This window comes from Hydractinia symbiolongicarpus, chromosome 13 (genome assembly GCF_029227915.1).
Source record: "Hydractinia symbiolongicarpus strain clone_291-10 chromosome 13, HSymV2.1, whole genome shotgun sequence".
Classification (NCBI taxonomy): Eukaryota; Metazoa; Cnidaria; class Hydrozoa; order Anthoathecata; family Hydractiniidae; genus Hydractinia; species Hydractinia symbiolongicarpus.
Window position 1 is genome coordinate 14,044,552 of NC_079887.1, and position 17,854 is coordinate 14,062,405.

The window sequence follows — 17,854 nt, forward strand, 5'->3', positions numbered from 1 at the left end:
ATATAAAAAGTTGAACCTAGATAAACACCCTTCCCCCTTTTTAAAATAAACATCCCTTCCAACCTTAAAATATCACCATCCCCCTCCCCTCCCCTCTTTCTTTCTTAAATCAAATGCCCCTCCACTCTCAAAATGAGCAACCACCCTCAAAGTAAACGTTGCCCCTCTCCTCTTAAAAAAAATGCTTACTTTGAATTTACCCTAAAATATTTAGTCAATTAAAAGTCAGATCGAAAGATGTAAAAAACAATTATGTACCATATCATCTGGGAGGGAGGGAAAAGAGTAGGACAATAAAATATATGCGAAGAATAATTAGATTTTTTGTTATATTTTTTATCATTGTCACTTGTATGACAACGACCCCAGGTAGTAATGAACAAATGAACATTTCATGAACATTTCATGACCATTTCATGACAACTATAGTTCCCTCACACACACGATCTTACACAATGTGTCATGCTATCATATTGTTATTTCCGGTTAATTCCGTTTGACTTCGGTTAGGTGTGTGTTTCTGTCCTTGTTCTTGTATCCTTCGGATGTAATAAGAAGCAAACTGCCACATCGTAAATTTGTGGTATTTTAGCTTGTTGCAAAACAAACATCGTTCTTTATGTTTTTGTTCTTGTTTTTAAATATCAGTTTCAGCATGCTATACGTTGCATTTAGATCTTGTTGCGGTTGAACTTACGTGTGTGGATATTTACGGGATGGTTTGAGCTGTGACTAAATATCTTGCTTTACAAGAAATAGAAAGAAGCACTGTAAATATTCGAGAAATGATTTCATGGGCCGGAGCTTTATTGAGGGGAGGGTACTAGCGAGTAAGTAATGGTGTAAAATTTAAATCTGGGAGCATTTTAGCAGGCTCACTATTTATAATCTGAGTTTGTTTGCAAGAAATGTGGATGCCAAAACTACTTTGTACTGAGACGCACGAAATAGCGATACACGATATATGCACGATTACCGAAAATATTTGTCGATTTCTTCACGGGGCTAGGTGATATATTCAAAATGCGACTGACAAGTGTTTACTTCATAAATATATTCACTAGACATAATTTTAAACACAAATATCTCCAAAATCGTTAGTATTTGAATAAATTCTCCATTGCAGACTCGATTTGTAAATAATATGCATAAGTAAGCTGCAGCAAATGTAACTGCTGATGATGAAAAGCCCAAAGACAGTTGTAAAACAGAAAAATTACACATTTTTAAATTTTTTTTTTTCACTGAACATTTCGAATCTGCCTTACAAACTTTTAAATGAAGAAATTATCGCTACAACTTAACCTTTCCAATTCGCTGAATTCATGTATGCAAATAATCTGCTCTGTGAATCTTGCTGTTCTGTGAATCTTGCTTTTCTGTGAATCTTGCTTCTCTGTAAATCTTGCTGTTCTGTGAATCTTGCTGTTCTGTGAATCTTGCTGTTCTGTGAATCTTGCTGTTCTGTAACTCTTGCTGTTCTGTAACTCCTGCTTTTCTGTAAATTTGACTGCTTTGTCAATCTTGCTTTCTTTAAACCATGCTTTTCTTGAATCTTGCCTCTCTGTGAATTTTGCTTTTCTGTGCGTCTTGTTTTTTGTGAATCTTTCAAACACTCGGGTAATACTTTGTGACGCTGTTATGGTAACACCACTCAACTTTATATTTCTTCCTAAATAGTAGACAGTTTTTTAATCTCTTGATGACTGGTATCATTTCCTGATTTCTACAAAAACACTTAGGTCTTACTGAAGTAATCTTTGTTTGCTTTGTGGGGGATTAATAGATCCTACGCAACTGGGGCGCCCATAGCACTAATTTTCTTAACAGTGATGGCACTGCAGAAATGGCAGAAGATAATACTACACAGGTAGCTAATAATTCGGAGGTGGGTCTACAATTAACTCCCGTCATGCAAGTGGGTCTCCCTAATGTGCAAAATATTACAAGAATTTTTTAATTATCCTGAAAAGAGTTTCCCACATTTTTCACAATTCGCACATTTTATCCTTTTATTTTTTCAGTAACATTGCTTATAAAATGCATTTTAAAACCATTGAATTCTCCCAATCAGCACAATCAATATATCCTAAAAAGGATATTATAATTATAGCTATCAATTAGTAACTATTGTTTCTTGTTCTATAATTAGACGTATGCCAAGCGACAAGCAAAAGAAAATCTATTTTTGATTAACAAAATTAACAAAAAAATTATTTTAAGATTCCTCTACCTTACTAGGTAATGTTCAATAGAGATCTGCAATCACTCTGCTATATAGTGCAAAATCTTTTTATTGATTTAAACAAAAACCACTATTGGTTGCTATGGTGATTAATTCAAAGTGTTAATTGTCCTGTATAGGAATGTAATAACCTGCATAATTTTTCTTTCTTGTTGCGTAGTCACAAGTTGCTATAAATTTGATGTCTGGACCTAACATCACCTTAAACAAATTGAGTTGCATGAATAATGAAGGCTGTGAGGCAGTTGTGAGAAAACGTTATTAGGACTAAAACGAATGAGTTACTGTGTTAAAAAAAAGAGTTAACAAAAAACAACTTATATTAGACACGCTTGATTAAACATACTGAAATTGTGCTGAGTAATGAAAAGAAGGATGCCATCTGGTGGTTTAAAAGAAATTGAAAGTTTTACTTCTGCTTTGATGGTTCCCAACCCAGACGATAAAATGCAACCCACGTTGTCGCCGACTTGCGTGACAGGGGCGACGCTAATTAGTTTGAATTTTGTTAATTTTTCCCCACAAATGCAGAAGCAAAAACAAAACAATCAAAAACAAGACCAACAACAACAACCAATCCAACAACATCAAAACCAACAACAACAAAACCAACAACAACAAAACCAACAACAACAAAACCAACAAAACCAACAACAACAAAGCCAGCAACAAAACCAACAACTACAAAACCAACAAAATCAAAACCAACAACAACAACAACAAGACCACCACCACCACCAACAACAACAACATAAGTCACAAAATGATAATAATTCAGATGCAAATAGTTTAGAAAGATATATAACTGCCTTAACATCTTCTTATCGCAATTGTAATCACATTCCAGCAGGAAAAACAAATGAATGTAAATTTGGTAAAATTAAAGGAAGAAAAAAGTTTACAATGAACGAAGCCATCTCGTGTTCCATGTGTAAACGAAACATTGAAAGCAAATACTTTCTATATGCTTTGGATAAATATTGGCATGAAAAATGTTTAAAATGCGATTTCTGTAGGAAGCCTTTACATAAATTTGGAGATCGTTTTTACTTCAGACAGGGAGCAAAATTTTGCCAAGAAGACTTTATAAGGTAAATTTTTTTTTTGTTAGTTCTTTTTAAAGACTGAGTGCATGTTGATTATTTTGATTTATGCTTCGTGATTCTCAATATTTAGAGACATTTAAGTCACAATTCATTCTTTAAAAGTAGCCCCAATTTAATCCTTCAGGAGCCCTAAAAAATTAAGGACAAATTTCAATGAAATAGAAAGTTAGAGAGAGGATACATTGTTTCCACTCTTCAATTGGTTTTATTTGATTTCTTTGTACTTGTTTATTGAGTTGTTTTTAAAAGAAAGTTTTTATTGTTGTTGTTGTTATTTGTTTGTTTTTCTTTTCTTTGTGTTTGTTTGTTTTTAGATGCACTACTTGATTTCTTTACTTTTATGTTTGTTGTTTATGCTTTCTTTCTGCATTTTTTGTTTGTTTACTTGTTTCTTTGTTTACATGTTTGTTTATTGGTTGGTTGATTTGGTTTGATGATTAGTTTATTTTGGTTATTTGTTTGTTTGTTTATTCTTTTCATTTACTACTAAACATAAAATTTTTCCTGCACTTTTGTTTATACATATATTTATTTGTTCCCTTCTTTGTTTGCAAGTATACGAGTATTCACTTTTTGTACCTTTATTCTCCATTTTATTTTATAACCTTTTTTAAACTTGCTACAAAAATGCAAATTATATACACTTTTGCCCCAAGAAATCTCTACAACTGATTTTGCCTATTTTGATATTTGCTCTGGTTTGTTCACTTCAACACACAAAAACAAATAATACAAACTTACAAATAATTTCGTGCAGGGGAAGACATCAAATCTTTGAGGTCTCATTATGCTAACTTTTTAAAAGGCTCTCTCACTAGTGACACGTAAAAATGGTCTCGATAATGAATTACTGTACCAAGCTATTAACCTAATATACAATTTGAATTACTAAAGCAATGAAATAAAAGTATGGTTGAGTATAAAGAAATACCAGAGAAGATTAATTAAAGATATATATTAAGGAAAAATTAATGATAAGTAGTGTTAATATATTTCATCAGATAAAATCCAAGCTAGAAGACGTATCTTAATGTTCATCATCATCTTGTTAGTAGGTAGATAGTATCATCCCTCCTTCCTTTCGGTGTTATAACAGTTCTTTAATATGCTATATTCACTCCATGTAATTCTAACTTGTCAATTTTAAGTGTTGTCTTTGTTAATCCGCTTTTGAGTAATAAATTTGTAAGACAGGACGAATCACGAGAATATTTTAGTCATGCATTTATCTGTAGATTACACTTTTTCTTCCATTCTCAAACGCCCTTTTTCAACAGATTTAATGGTTTGGGTTTGTGAGTATCCATTTTATTGTTGTGTTATCTTATCGGGGACAAAAACCGGGATTTATGTACTCGGGGAAAAGTAATAATCGGGATAATGTTATTCACCAATGCATAGAATTTGTCGCTTTCCCCCGACTAAAGTTAGGTTTCGGGTAAGAAAAAATTCATTTTTCTTGATATCTCTCTTTTAATATTAGTAAGAATAAAATTAGAACATTTTAGATAGTGAAGTTCTCCAAAAATTCTTTAGGCTTTTAGCCTGGTTAAAAAGTTAGTAAGCGAGAATTATGATTTAGGGAGAAAGTTGGTCGAGAAAACTTTTACCGAAGGGGGACTTCTGTCAATTTTCCCCATTTTTCGCCGTGATTAGGTAATTCAGAAGACCCAACATTTTACACTGTTAGAAAAAATTCTTTCGATTGTGCGCCAGGAAGGTAGCTAAAAGTGGCATTACTGAAAGAAAGTATCTGCTCTTATATATTTACTTGAATGGAGAAAAAGTATTATTTATCAGGAAATAGTCAACCAGAAAAAAAAATGGCATGGAAGGAGACCCCTGAGCTTTCAAATGTAAAAATGTTGCCGAAGAAAATGCTGACATGCCTTTTTATGGCAGATAATATTTTTCTCTTCGAATATTTTTTTAAAGAAAAGTGATAAGAAGACCGAATTTTTGGGGGGACTATTTTTTTCTTTATGCCTCCAGATCCCCTTCTAATTACTCATTTATGCAACCATAGATAAAAAGAAAATTGCATAGCTATTGTCTGTCCTTATAAAATTGCTATGACAGCGGATTTTTTTTATTTAATGTTGCCAAGTTACGCAGCTGCTAGCAAAGTGGATTAAGTTCTCATGTTTGTTCATACAATTAATGCATACATACACACACTGTTATGTTTCAAAATTTGTCATTTGTGAGTGACAGAGTTAATTAAACTTGATTAGCTCAAGGCACGGTAATTTACATTCGTGTAGATAACATATCTGAAAGATCTATAGAAAAATTCAATTCAACCGAGAAGTGATTGACGGTTATTGCTATCTTGGTGGCACTCTTTAAAATGCCTCGCACGCAATATATTGTCTCTTGATTTCAACTGACGCATAATTTAGATTGCAGAGACAAAAATTTTTAATTAGTTAGACAATGCATTCTCTTTGTAATAAATAAATAAACAAAATGTTGCCTTTTAAGTTAAAAAACTCCGAAAATCTAGTACTGGGAAAATTACACTCGAATGTAATTACCTCCTGTTAATTGTACTTTCGTTCTGTATAGTAACCTACTTAAGCTAGCGGATTAACCTCTTGGGTGGTATTTAAATACAATACTATGATGAAATAAAATGTTAAGTAATAATTTTTTTTACCTCTGCTCTAACAAAGGCACCTTTGTGACTTTAGCTTTCAAAATCCATCTTAATAATCGACTAAGCGCACTGTTTAAAATAAACCCACGCTTAATAACTCTGCGTGTAAATGCATGGGAGTGTAAGCCACCTCATTCCCAGGATTTTTTGGCTGTAAAAAAACGCGAGAAACAGAAAACTGTGTGGGAGGTTGCCGAAACAAACTCCTGCTGTGTCTCACCACACTTTTCCGGATAGCATTCAAGGTAAACCTCCTGGCGTCTACAAGTATACAACTTATAATCTTATTTGATCCCATTTTTTATCCCACGTTTCACTGTCCTCTAATTAGCCATTTACATACTTTCTCTTAGTTCATATCAACAGTTATTGTTAATGGGGATGTAACGCAAAATTAGTGTTTTCTAAATTCCGTACTTTTTTAAAAAATACAAAAATTCTAACCATGGAGGTCTTTTTTCTTTTTTCCATTGTTTTTAAGCTGAAATCCTAGCCTGATATTCTTATAAAGCATATTCTTATAAAAAAATTGGTATAGCTAATAAATTTACTGATTGAAGTTTGTATAACGACCGACACTAACAGTAAGAAAAATATGTTATTTTTTGCATTTCATTTCTTTAGAACGTTTGGTGAGCGTGGTATATGTTGTATGTGTGACCAGGCAATTCCACCAACAGAATACGTATTACGTTTCAAAGGTGGACTCGTCTACCATCTTGATTGCTTTAAATGTATACATTGCAAAACAAGATTTTGCGTGGGAGATCCAGTAACAATAACTGATCCAAAGTTTATCATATGTTCGTGTTGTCAACGAATACCAGAGAATGTGTTAAGCGAGGTATATCGAGACAAATATGAACTGATTGAGCAGTAGTTATCTGGAGTGTTTTTTATTCCTTTTTTATCTAGATTTATGTACTATTGATAAAAGTTAGGAGAGTCTGGGAAGGAGGTTTTCATCGATTGTGTAAACACCGTTAAAAATGCTTTTTAGTAAAAAAAACTGATTTTCCACAAAACATTTAAAAAAGGATAGAATACCTGATGAAATTTAATGTTCAGGATTGGGTACACTTTGAAACAAAAATATTCATGTAGTTATTTTTAGTCGTTCTTCTGCTTGACAACCTCTTTTCCAGACCTTAGAAAAATGAAGGAAAAAAGATTGAATTATACTGGCGTATAGATAGCAACTTATGAAGAGTTGGATTTTCTCTGTAAATACCAACGACACTGTCAGCTTTTGTTTTAAAAAAGCTTTATGAGCGATTCTTACCAAATTTACTAACTTAAGACTTTGGGAACTAAACCCTAAATCTAACTCTTGAGGATGGAGGATATAGGAAGGGGGCGGGCTGGGGGAGGGGGAATTACTGACGAGTTACAATATTTTTTAGGTTTTGTAAGCTTATGCTACCAAGAATGTTAAGTTTAAAAATTATTTTGTCTTAGACAAATCTTTTGGAGTATACATGTAAAGCCTTAAAAAATGCTGTTGTTGAGAATTTCTTTTGAGAATTCCTTGATGACTGCGAACCCAGTTAAGGAGAATTCAATACCAAGCAAATGTCATAAAAATTTTTCCAGATTTTTTTGCACATACTCATTCTTGTAAATATAATTATTTATTTATTTATTCAATTATTTTTTATACTTTGCAAGTTATACAAAATTTTGACTCAATCTGTGGAAAGGATAATATTTATTCTAGACAATAAACTCAGATGCTGTAGTTTTAGAGAAAAAATTGTACAAAATAGAGAAATTGAGTATAAATTATGAAGAAATTTAAAAGTATTTTTTGTTTTTTGTTTGTATGTTTGTTTGTTGTTTTGTTGGGAAAGGTTTATTTACCTTTCCCAACCTCCCTGAAATTTATGTTTTTGTTTGGAATAAACGAGACAATCAAACTCGCTTTTACAAGATAGTTTATAAAGGTCTAGCGATCATGGCTTGTCATCTAGAATATGAGCGATGCTTTTTTGTCTTGTTTACCCAAATAGAAAAGTATAATAAAGTAAACAGGTCCTGCTCTCTTTAGAGAGTGTCAAATAAGCAATGAAAAGTTTGTCACATCATTTCTTGCTTGCAACAAAAGAACATTTTGCTAGCTGGAATAAATTATTATGATTGTATTACCAAAAACAGTTGTAAAGAATTGTCTTTATGAAGCTTTCTCAGTGAAACAGGCTCTCTGTTGATATAATTTTTTTGGATTTTGTCATTAGCAAGTTCATACCTTATCGGTAAAAAAACGTGAGCATAACAAAAATTGTTAAAAAAAAATTAATTGATAAAAATATTAGTTAATTACACTCATTTTTTACTGCCTAATTTTTGAAAATACTTGTTGAGCCTGAAAAAGTACAGTATTATACAAAGGAATTTTTACAAATTCTTTTTTTATATACTAATTTTAACTAACAAAAGGTTGTATCTTAAAATTTTAAGACTTGTGTATTCCCTTCAATTAACGAACACTCTAAAAGGCGGACACTTTGTCCATACACCGGCTGTTTTCTAGTGTCTCATAAAAACTTTCCAAAAAGCGGACACTTAATTAGCGGACACTCTAATTAGCGGACAATATTTTTTGCACCAAAGAGCAAATACAGCCTTTTTTTCTCTCCAATTAGCGGACAGTCCCAAAAAATCGAAAGCGAGCAAAGAAAATAGACAAAAATGAATAGTTTTCTAACATTTATTTCAAACGTTTTACAACTTTTGTGTCCAACTTGCTTTTAATTTAATTAGAAAGTAAGCTTCTTAGAAAAATTGTGTAGATGATTATATTCGAAAAGAGTCTGGAATTATAGAAATATTTTATCTGATCACGATGACGAAGATGGTGATGATTCTGTGATTGAAAAAAAAGAAGTTTCTATTGCCACAACGCTAACAATGCTTAACGAGCTCATAGAACTAAACGATCTCAATAGAGAGGAAAGAGAAACTCTTTTTCCATAAAGAACAGGTAAATAACAGAAAACAACAATTAATTAGAGGCTTTTCAAAATATAATCTTTAATCATTTATCATCATTTGTTAAAATTTGTTTGAAAGACTTTAGAGACCTGTGAAGATAGAAAGTTTGGTTCGTTATCATTATGTTAATATTATATTATCATTTGTTATGTTTGCTTTGTAATACAAAAATCGGCTTTATTTTCTAATTTCCGACTTAAAATGTTAAACTTTCCAAAAGGCGTACACTTTGGTAATAAACCGATGGTGTCCGCTTCCCGGGGTCAGAAAAGATACAAGATGCCCTGGGGACGAGGTTGCGAGGTTGCATTATCATTCCTCTAATTTCATGACGAGAAATTTCGACATAATGAAAAAAGTGTCTTGTTTTTTTATGGAAGTGTGTAATACTGTTGGTATGAGGTTATTCTAAGGAATCAGCCAAACGTAATTTTTCATGTAGTTACATAACTGCAGTTTTTTTTTGCAAGAAAATAATTCTTCATATTCAAAATAACAAACGTAAACGATATAAACCCCGGACTTAAACAAGTTTGGAAATTTGATAGGTCAGTTATAAAAAAAGTAGCAATATTATCATAAAAAAATAATTATCTATGTTTATGTGGTTCAAAAGTGCGTATAATTCCTTACACCTTGACCTTTTAAGTATTGCGTTTATTACACGTCATTCTTCGGAAATTGCGGGAATTGGTTTCGTAGTCGCTTTAAGTTTGTACACAGAAAACTATAACATTTACCCTTCTCCTTTCACAAAAATACGTTTTGTAAGAATACTAGGCTGCGATTTTAGGTTAAAAACAATAGGTCTGTTGTTAAGAATGATGAAACATAAGAATAAAGACCAGCCTGGTTAAAATTTTGGTTTCTTATAAAAAAATGTGCACATGAAAGAAAAAAATGTATTTTAAGAAATAAGAAAACATTCAAGAGTCGGATTTTAGTGATATTCTAACACAAAAGAACTCGTTTATTTTCAACAATATTTCTTAGGGGCTGTTTATATGAGACGCGGGACGGGATGATTGCTGGGACGGGACATTTGCCAGATCCCGCTCTTATTAATAATTACTAGTCGATAAGGCCCGTGGAAAAATCCACTTAGGCAGGATAACAGAAAAAAACAACCGTCATTTAAATTTTTATGGCGTCAGCAGAGACATGTCAGAACACAAATATTTTTTTTTCAGAAATGAGTATGCCTGTTGCCTTCATCGTAAAGATCTTGAAACACTGATCAAGAAAATGTATAGGATCGTGTACTTTTGACAAACGGATGCAGAGATATTAGGGTTTAAAAGTTTTTTGATGACGTCATTAACCCGTCCATTCCGAAATGGATTCGGTGACCCAGGTTTGAAAAAGTTACCCAAATTGGTCCCAGGTGGTCCCTAGTTACCCACGCGGTGAAAAAACATTGACGTCACCACCTCGTTTCCAAGTTATTCGGCCTTAAAATTTTAGGTGCACTGTAATGGCTTCACTAATTTAATATGAGATATTGACGTTTTTTTGTCCCGTTGTCGCGGTAAATTTAGACCCGTGAAATTAAGACTTTTAATTCCTAATTTCCTGGACTATATAAACTTTTCGGGTTTTAATTTCCCGGTAAATTAGAATCTAAAAGGGTAATAAGGACTCTGTAAAACCAGAATGAATTTTATTTTTTTTGTAAGAATTTTGATTGCAATTAGACCCCCTGCAATTATGGTCACAAGAGAAGAGCACAAAAATATACATATACACTTGGGGTATAATGATTTAATAAAAAAAGCCTCTGCAATATTCCCAACATTTTATGATATAGTAAACCCAGTCAGTGACCTTGTTCTTTCGTCAATGGGGATAAAATGATTGCAAAATCTGAATTTCTTTCACTGGGAATAATTGTTCTTCGTTCGAAAAAATAGCGAGATGGACCTTTCTATAGGGATAAAAAATTGTCGATGTTTTTCAATAATATCGGTAATCGACTTTTTTCAAGTGGAGACGAAATTCTCAGTCTGATTCGCAGATTTGTCCTTTGGTGTAAAAGTTTTTTTTTTTTGAATAAGAGGGTTACCAAAAACTTAATCTTCAAAAACGATGACCATATAAATGAGACCTCTTTTTTCTCTTTCCTTGGAAAAATTTTGCTTTTGAAAAATAAAATTTTCAAAATTTTAGGCTAAACGGAACGTAAATGAAAAGAGCAGAGCAAAAATTAAAACATTTTTTTCGATAACACAATATTTTTTCCATAACACAACATTCCCTGTACGTCCATCAAATGTTTATATATATATATAAAAAAAAAATTCATGTAGGTTTAATAAAAAAGAATCGAAGTTATCCTGCAAGAAACTCATCGGACAAACTTCCCTCTTGACACTTCGGCAATAAGAATTTCACATATCATAATAATATCCTGAGCAAAAAACTCGAAAGAACAAATTCAACAAATAAAGTTTGAACCAGATTATAAACGTTTTTCTTAAACAGGTTAGGTTTGATGAACCAAAATTTTTGAGTAGCCTAAGTATAAGAATAGTCGGAAAATACAAGGAGCAAAAATCTTTGTTCGAAAAAATGATAAAATAAACTTCGTATAAAAGTCCCTAAGATCTACAAAAAATGTCGACTTAAATTGTTACGATTCCAACTTTGCCCGTTGACACCCTTTCGGAGGCTGGGAAAGGTAATAATTACTGTAAATAAATTAAATAAATGAAGTAATTCCTTATTTCATCCACCTTGAAAATGTAGTCACTAGGTGACCGCCCATCTAGAATAACACTGGCAAATGCTAGTACAAACAAACCACAATTTAATCCGTCTTTCTGCTTATCGGTAGGTAAGAATGTAATTTGAAGTTATTCATTTCTCGTCAAAGGCTTGAATAGGGACTTAGGGAATAAGACTCTTTTTGGTAAGGCTATCACATACTTGAACTCGACAACCTGAACTGAATGCCAAAAGCCAGTGACAGCCACCATCGTGTAGCAATTGAATGTGATCTACTGACAAGGAAAAGTAGTACGGTGCTTGCTGCTGTTTTTGACAATTTAAAACACTTTGATATGCTTCAACATTTCCAAGCGCATTGCAAATAATTTTTTAATCTCTGTTTTAGCTACTTTGTTTTTTAAAAAAATGCAACCATTTAAAATTATAAAGTACATTTTATGCGGATGAAAAGTGTTAACAGCTTTATAGCCATAACCAAAATCATCTCAACAATCTCATCTGGCGCAATATCTTTGAAGCATCTTTGCTTGTTGACAATGCTATCTCTTTCTCTGCTTTCTTCGAGTCATGATATGTTTTGAGGTGACTAATATTGTACTTTGTCTTTAGGATGGTTTTAGATGCATTTCTTAAGGTTACGGCTCCTTTTTCTGAGATGTTCATAACTGTATAGGAACCAATCCATTTCTGTGTGAATTTCCCACCCTTTCTATTGTCTCGCTTGTTATTTCCCTAAAGAACTAAGTCGTCCACCAAAATTTCTGCAGTCACGTTTTTTCTTCTTTTGTGTACTTTTTTAATTTTTTTGGAAGCGTCGTCAGCTATCAAACTTCGCATATCTGCTGCTGACCTTAGAACAGCATCAAAAACTTTAGTGTCAAATGGTTCGTCCAACCCATTTTCATTTTTCTTCACAAGGTTGTGTTTAACATCAATTGGCAAAATTGACCCGCCAGTTGTAAAGCAACATGAACGGAGAATACTTCGTCGAGGAGTGCCGACTAACACAATGAGCGATAAGAACACCCTCGATAATGCTGGGCCACATCTTAACGTTATCTTCTAAGATTTTCACCAAAGCGTTTATGATTGTTCGATTTCGACTATGGAGACACATCACTTCGTATAAGAATTGAGCAACAGTTGCAGCTTTTCGATCCTTGGTGGCCTTAACACCTCCGACCACTTCGAGAAGTATCAATTAAAACAATTACGTGGTGATACCCATCGACGTCAGGTAGTTGCAAATATCAACCCCTACTGGCTTCATTACTTCAGATGGCACTGGTATGGGTTTGAGCTCTGCTTTAGGAGATTTTAAAAATCACCCTGTTTTTGGCATTGTTCGCATGTCCGGATAAAGTCTGTGACATCGGCTGTGATGTTGTGCCAAAAAACTCTTGCAGATATTTTCTCATACATTGAATTCTTGCCTCTATGAGACGATAATACCTTTGCATGTTCTGAATCTCCGATACCTCGGCGGACATCACTTACGATTTCAAGTTTGGTGTATAAAATGCATGTGTCTCGTGCACAATTCACAAAGACTGTCAACAAAACATTCGAATGTCAATACGACGCGTTCGAAAGTTCTAAAGATGGCAGAATGAGCTGCGTGAGTAAAATAATGTAACAATGGAAGGACTTTTTTTTTTAAATGCAGAAGTCATCTTTTACTTGGAATTTAGGACTTTACCGTTCGTATTTTAGACTTTTTACTTCGGTTCTCAATTTCCCTATTCGATCAAAATTTGGCGGGAAATTAAGATCCTTGAAGTCAAAATATACCGGGAAAATAGGACTATGTGTCCTAATTTTCTACTAGGGTCTTAATTTACACTGAGACAATTTCGTCCCGTGCCAACTAAGTGTGTTTGTATGGAAAAAAACGTCCTGCCTGAGCTGGGATCCCGCTTTGCTGGGACGGGACGAAATTGTCCTGGGCCAAAAATTTTCCATAAAAATACAAAGTAATTTTTAGTATAATTATTAATGAGAGCGGGATCCCGGCAATCGTCCTGTCCCGCCTTTCATGTAAACAGCCCCTTACGCCTCTGAAACGTTATTGGCTCCAAATTATGATTTCACAAGTCTCTGAAATGTTTTAGATTGCTTTTACACGAGATAGCTTGTACATGCAAAATGATAGCAATGAAATTAATGACAAGCTTACACAAGAAGGGGCGTTTACTCGAGGGACCTATATGCGGAATTTAAATTTGTTTTTGCGATTGGAAGATTTAGAACTAAACAAAATCAAAATTCAAAAAAAAATGTTCTGCAATAATTTTCTCTTCCTTTGTTCGTTTAAGTCCGGACACGAAGAAAATAATAATAATCTCTTTAATAATAGCCGTATTCCGTCTGTCTGTTTATGCGTCTGTTTGTCTTTCTGTTACAGAAACACGAAATGCGATATATAAAAGACGGGTCACCCCGTGCATTTTCGCACGGGTTAACGACTAGTAATAATAATAAAAAAATAAATTGCTTTGCATCGATGAATATTTTTTCTATTTTAAGTTCTTTAGCATCCTATGATATTTACATACTTTCTAAAAAAATCTTGCTATAAAAACATGAATTTGATAAGCTATTAGAAACTAAATGTGAAACAATGCACTAAAAACAAAATGGCATCACTACAGCTACTTTTGTTTATCCACGTCTTGTCGACCGGAGTAAGAGCCGTGCAAAACAAACTGTTTCGATGTATCCCAAACAGGATCATCTACGCACAAACGAGGCTCATACTTCCACACCTCAGTAAAGTAACTCCACTGAAAAGTTCGTTGGATTACACATATATTTGAATTAGCGATTAAATTACCGGTAACCGATCTAGTAGGGCCTCTATGTTTCCAAAGTATCCTTACATCCTTTGGGTAAGCACCATGTATACCCATATAATGATGACATATATTTTCGGTCTGCCGTAATTGTGGCTCGTCCTTTACAATCGGCGTGTGATGTAGCCGTTCGTCATGTCGGAACAAATACGTCATATTCATGTAAGTCGACCATACACCTATCATTTGGTCTGCCCACGGATGGCACATCATACTCCTATAGTCTTGCTGTAAGAATCTCAAAATAAGATCTTGTGATAATAAAATCATGCTTTCTTCGGGTCGGGTGATATCGATATTACAGTGCACCCAACCCCAATGAAAATTATGCACCATGGGCACAGGAAGCTCTTGTAGAAAGTTATTCAAACAAAAAAAATAGTCATCGTCTGCTCTAAGAAAATAATCAAATTCATAGTAAGTAAGGGCATAGATCATATGGTATAGAAATCGTTTCCCAAATTGGATTCCTCCTGTTAGATTTTGAAAATGCATGTCTTTGTATGTACTGGCTTCGTACTTCGTGATGTTGTAAAACTTATCTTCTGGATTTTGATGATCGGTCATGAAAATGCATTCTGGGATAACCTAAAAAAATTGGAATTATTCTGTTATGCGCTCTCATAAAACTTAGGATCATCCAAACAGCCAATGTACTTGATCTATAATACTACGATAGTTAAACTCGTTTCACGACAGCTTCGTTTTCCCTTTTAGATATGTGACTGACGCAAGCCATGTATCAGGAAAGGAAGTAGACGAACGACATTGGCTTATATTTTACAAACTAGTCGTTGCCCACGGGTTCTCCCGTCCATTATATTTACCCGTCGCAACAAAGTGGATAAAAATATATCGCATTTGATATTCGTGTTTCCGTAACATGATTTTCTAACTCAGTGGGGGGTCCGCGCAGAGACAGACAGACGACGGCTATTATTATAGAGACTGAAAGCACAGATCTATGCCAACATATTATGTATATATTTATATACATATATTTATTATGTTCTGCAATTTTTTTCGCTAATATAATCAGGACCGACAAAATGAAGAAAGGAGCATGACCCCTTGCTTTTGAAAACAGTATTTCTCCAAAACTTCAAATTTGAATAATGTTTTTATACATTAGCGGCGTGACTTTTGATCAACGCATGCGCATTATCAGAATAATCGCGCTGACTTCGCGCTTTTGAGACTGGGGCGATTCAAAAAAAGTTGATCAAGTTTTCCGAAGTTTAAGTTAAGAGGTTTTTGTTTAAATTCAGATACTTTGTTTGAATATGTATAAGTGTAAACGGAGTATTAACCTCCATGTTTCAGTACGAATAAAAAGAAAGAAAACCTCTTCTCCGCACGTAAAAATGAATTAACATGCAAACATTTTACGTCCAAACACTCATTAGTTGGGAAAAGATAACCTTCAGTAAAAGATTTAAGTATATTGCAGGCTTTACTAGGCTTTTTACCTGTACTAAGTTTGCCCTAAATTTCTCTAACATGACACTCGTTTTTGATGAAAAAGGGGATGTAAGGTTATAGAACAATTGTTATTAACGATGTCATAAAATATACGTGAGAGTTCAATAAAAATATTTAAAAGCGAAAAAAATTGGGAAAGAGCAAGAACGTCTTAAGATTTTCTAACGTGTGCTAGACCTTGTACCTACGACAATTTAAGTCTACCTACCATTTTCGTCGGTTTGCACTCCTGCCACCATGTTTGTCGTATTCCTTGTCTCCGGTCATGGCGTCGAGGTCCGGTTGATACGATAATCAACAAAGTAACTCTTTTTCTCGATTTCGCATGTTTAATCCCAAATTTAGAATAAATTGGATTTTTCATAAGTTCTTTAAGCACATGGTCATGCAAACTTGATTTATTTTGTATCGGTTTATAACGCGACACTAACATAGAGATCTTAAATCTTGGGAAATTAGCGTTGATTTTCCCGTAAATGCCTGCGTAATACAACACTACAAATAACTGTAACAGCACAAAAATGACAACCAAAAGTTTTGTGATTGAACATCTCTCCTGATTTAACATTTTTTTACATATACTTCAACGATTGTTTCTTTACTAAATTCGTCAATCTTCTTTTCAAATATTTTCGTCTTTGTACTGTTTTGTTTGTTTTAACGCTCCTTCCAGGGTGTTATTTTATTACTTTGAAAGTTGAAGTATTCGCGAGTAATTGAAACTTTTGGCGGTTTTGATTTTCCTGATTTTTTAGAATTTGATATTTTTTTGCATTTTTGCTTTTTTTTATTTCTGTGAATTTGAAGAAATTGCGTTTTAAATAGGGCTCAAATAAAAAAATAAAAAAAGAATTAAAGGAAAGAAAAAAAGGCGAAATATGTTATGTAAATATATCTCGTGTAATTTGAGCTTCTAGTTGCGGTGGAAAAAACAACAGGAAATTCTCTAAATGATAAATTGGTAAAAATAAGATTCATGAAAATTTAAGTATTTTTTATGCTTTTTATTTTTGCGGAAATAGATAAAAATCGCAACAATTCTAGTTTGTTTGCGTAGGGTTTTCCAAGATTAAAATTTTCTGAAGAAAAGCATAGAAACACAAGAATCACAGTGTTAAGCGGGATTTACACTTAAAAAAATTATACGCGTATCGTACCGGAATAAATTGTTTTGATTGGACAAGCTTATTTTGTGAAAAAGTTGGATTTAATTTAACTTTTTTCGCAATACGCGTAACAAAAATTAAACAAAGAAAAGAATTATTATAAAAAGAATAATTAAAAATTTTTTTATCTAAGCAATTATTGAAAGCAAAATAATTCGTTATGTTACGATAAGTGGTATTTCTAAGTGGAAATCCGGCTTTAAGATACATAAAGTAAAATCCAAAGCGAAGTTAAAAACAACAACACGTGTGCCGTAGGAAGGGTTAAAAAAGTTGTAATAAATTCCTGTTAAAATTACATTCCTTCTCAACATCATTCCTTGGGCTCTTCTACACCTGTGATATTCCGACAAGCCGTCTAGTCAAAATTTTATAGACGTAAGAAGAGCCCTGGCGGACTAGTTTGATTTCTGCCTTAATAGATAGAGTGCATTTTAATCCATAATAGTACTCCTCATGGAACGCTAAAGCAGTTAAAAAGAAAATGGTTTTATTCGTTTACTCTTTATGTTTTTTCGGGTGAAATTGCTTTAGAGATGGAAAAATCTTCTGATTTAAAAGTTTGTTTACCATTTCATCAAGATTTGATTTCAAATTTGGGCACATGAAAATTAACACTCCTATAA

The 17,854-nt window shown here is 33.3% G+C and overlaps 2 protein-coding genes across 2 annotated transcripts in view; both read right to left on the minus strand.

The window, feature by feature from the left end:
• LOC130623525 (DNA replication licensing factor mcm7-like) overlaps positions 1-7,741 on the minus strand; it is a 60,543-nt gene extending 52,802 nt beyond the window's left edge. Inside the window, exon 1 of the mRNA XM_057439016.1 lies at positions 7,732-7,741. The gene's annotated coding sequence lies outside the window, so the exon portion shown is untranslated. The remainder of the gene's footprint in view (positions 1-7,731) is intronic.
• Positions 7,742-13,591: 5,850 nt separating this feature from the next.
• On the minus strand, positions 13,592-16,788 carry LOC130624178 (lactosylceramide 1,3-N-acetyl-beta-D-glucosaminyltransferase-like). Its single transcript, XM_057439744.1, has 2 exons — positions 16,271-16,788; positions 13,592-15,168 (listed from the first exon to the last, which is right to left on the minus strand). Exons 1-2 carry the CDS (start codon positions 16,628-16,630, stop codon positions 14,380-14,382), a joined length of 1,149 nt encoding a protein of 382 aa, XP_057295727.1. The 5' UTR covers positions 16,631-16,788; the 3' UTR covers positions 13,592-14,379.
• Between the last annotated feature and the right edge of the window lie 1,066 nt (positions 16,789-17,854).

Excerpts from the sequence above, each read along its gene's own strand:
- LOC130624178 (XM_057439744.1), bottom strand. The coding sequence starts at position 16,630 with ATGTTAAATCAGGAGAGATGTTCAATCACAAAACTTTTGGTTGTCATT. Across the intron at positions 15,169-16,270 it reads AGTGCAAACCGACGAAAATG|GTTATCCCAGAATGCATTTT; the intron begins GTAGGTAGACTT and ends CAATTTTTTTAG.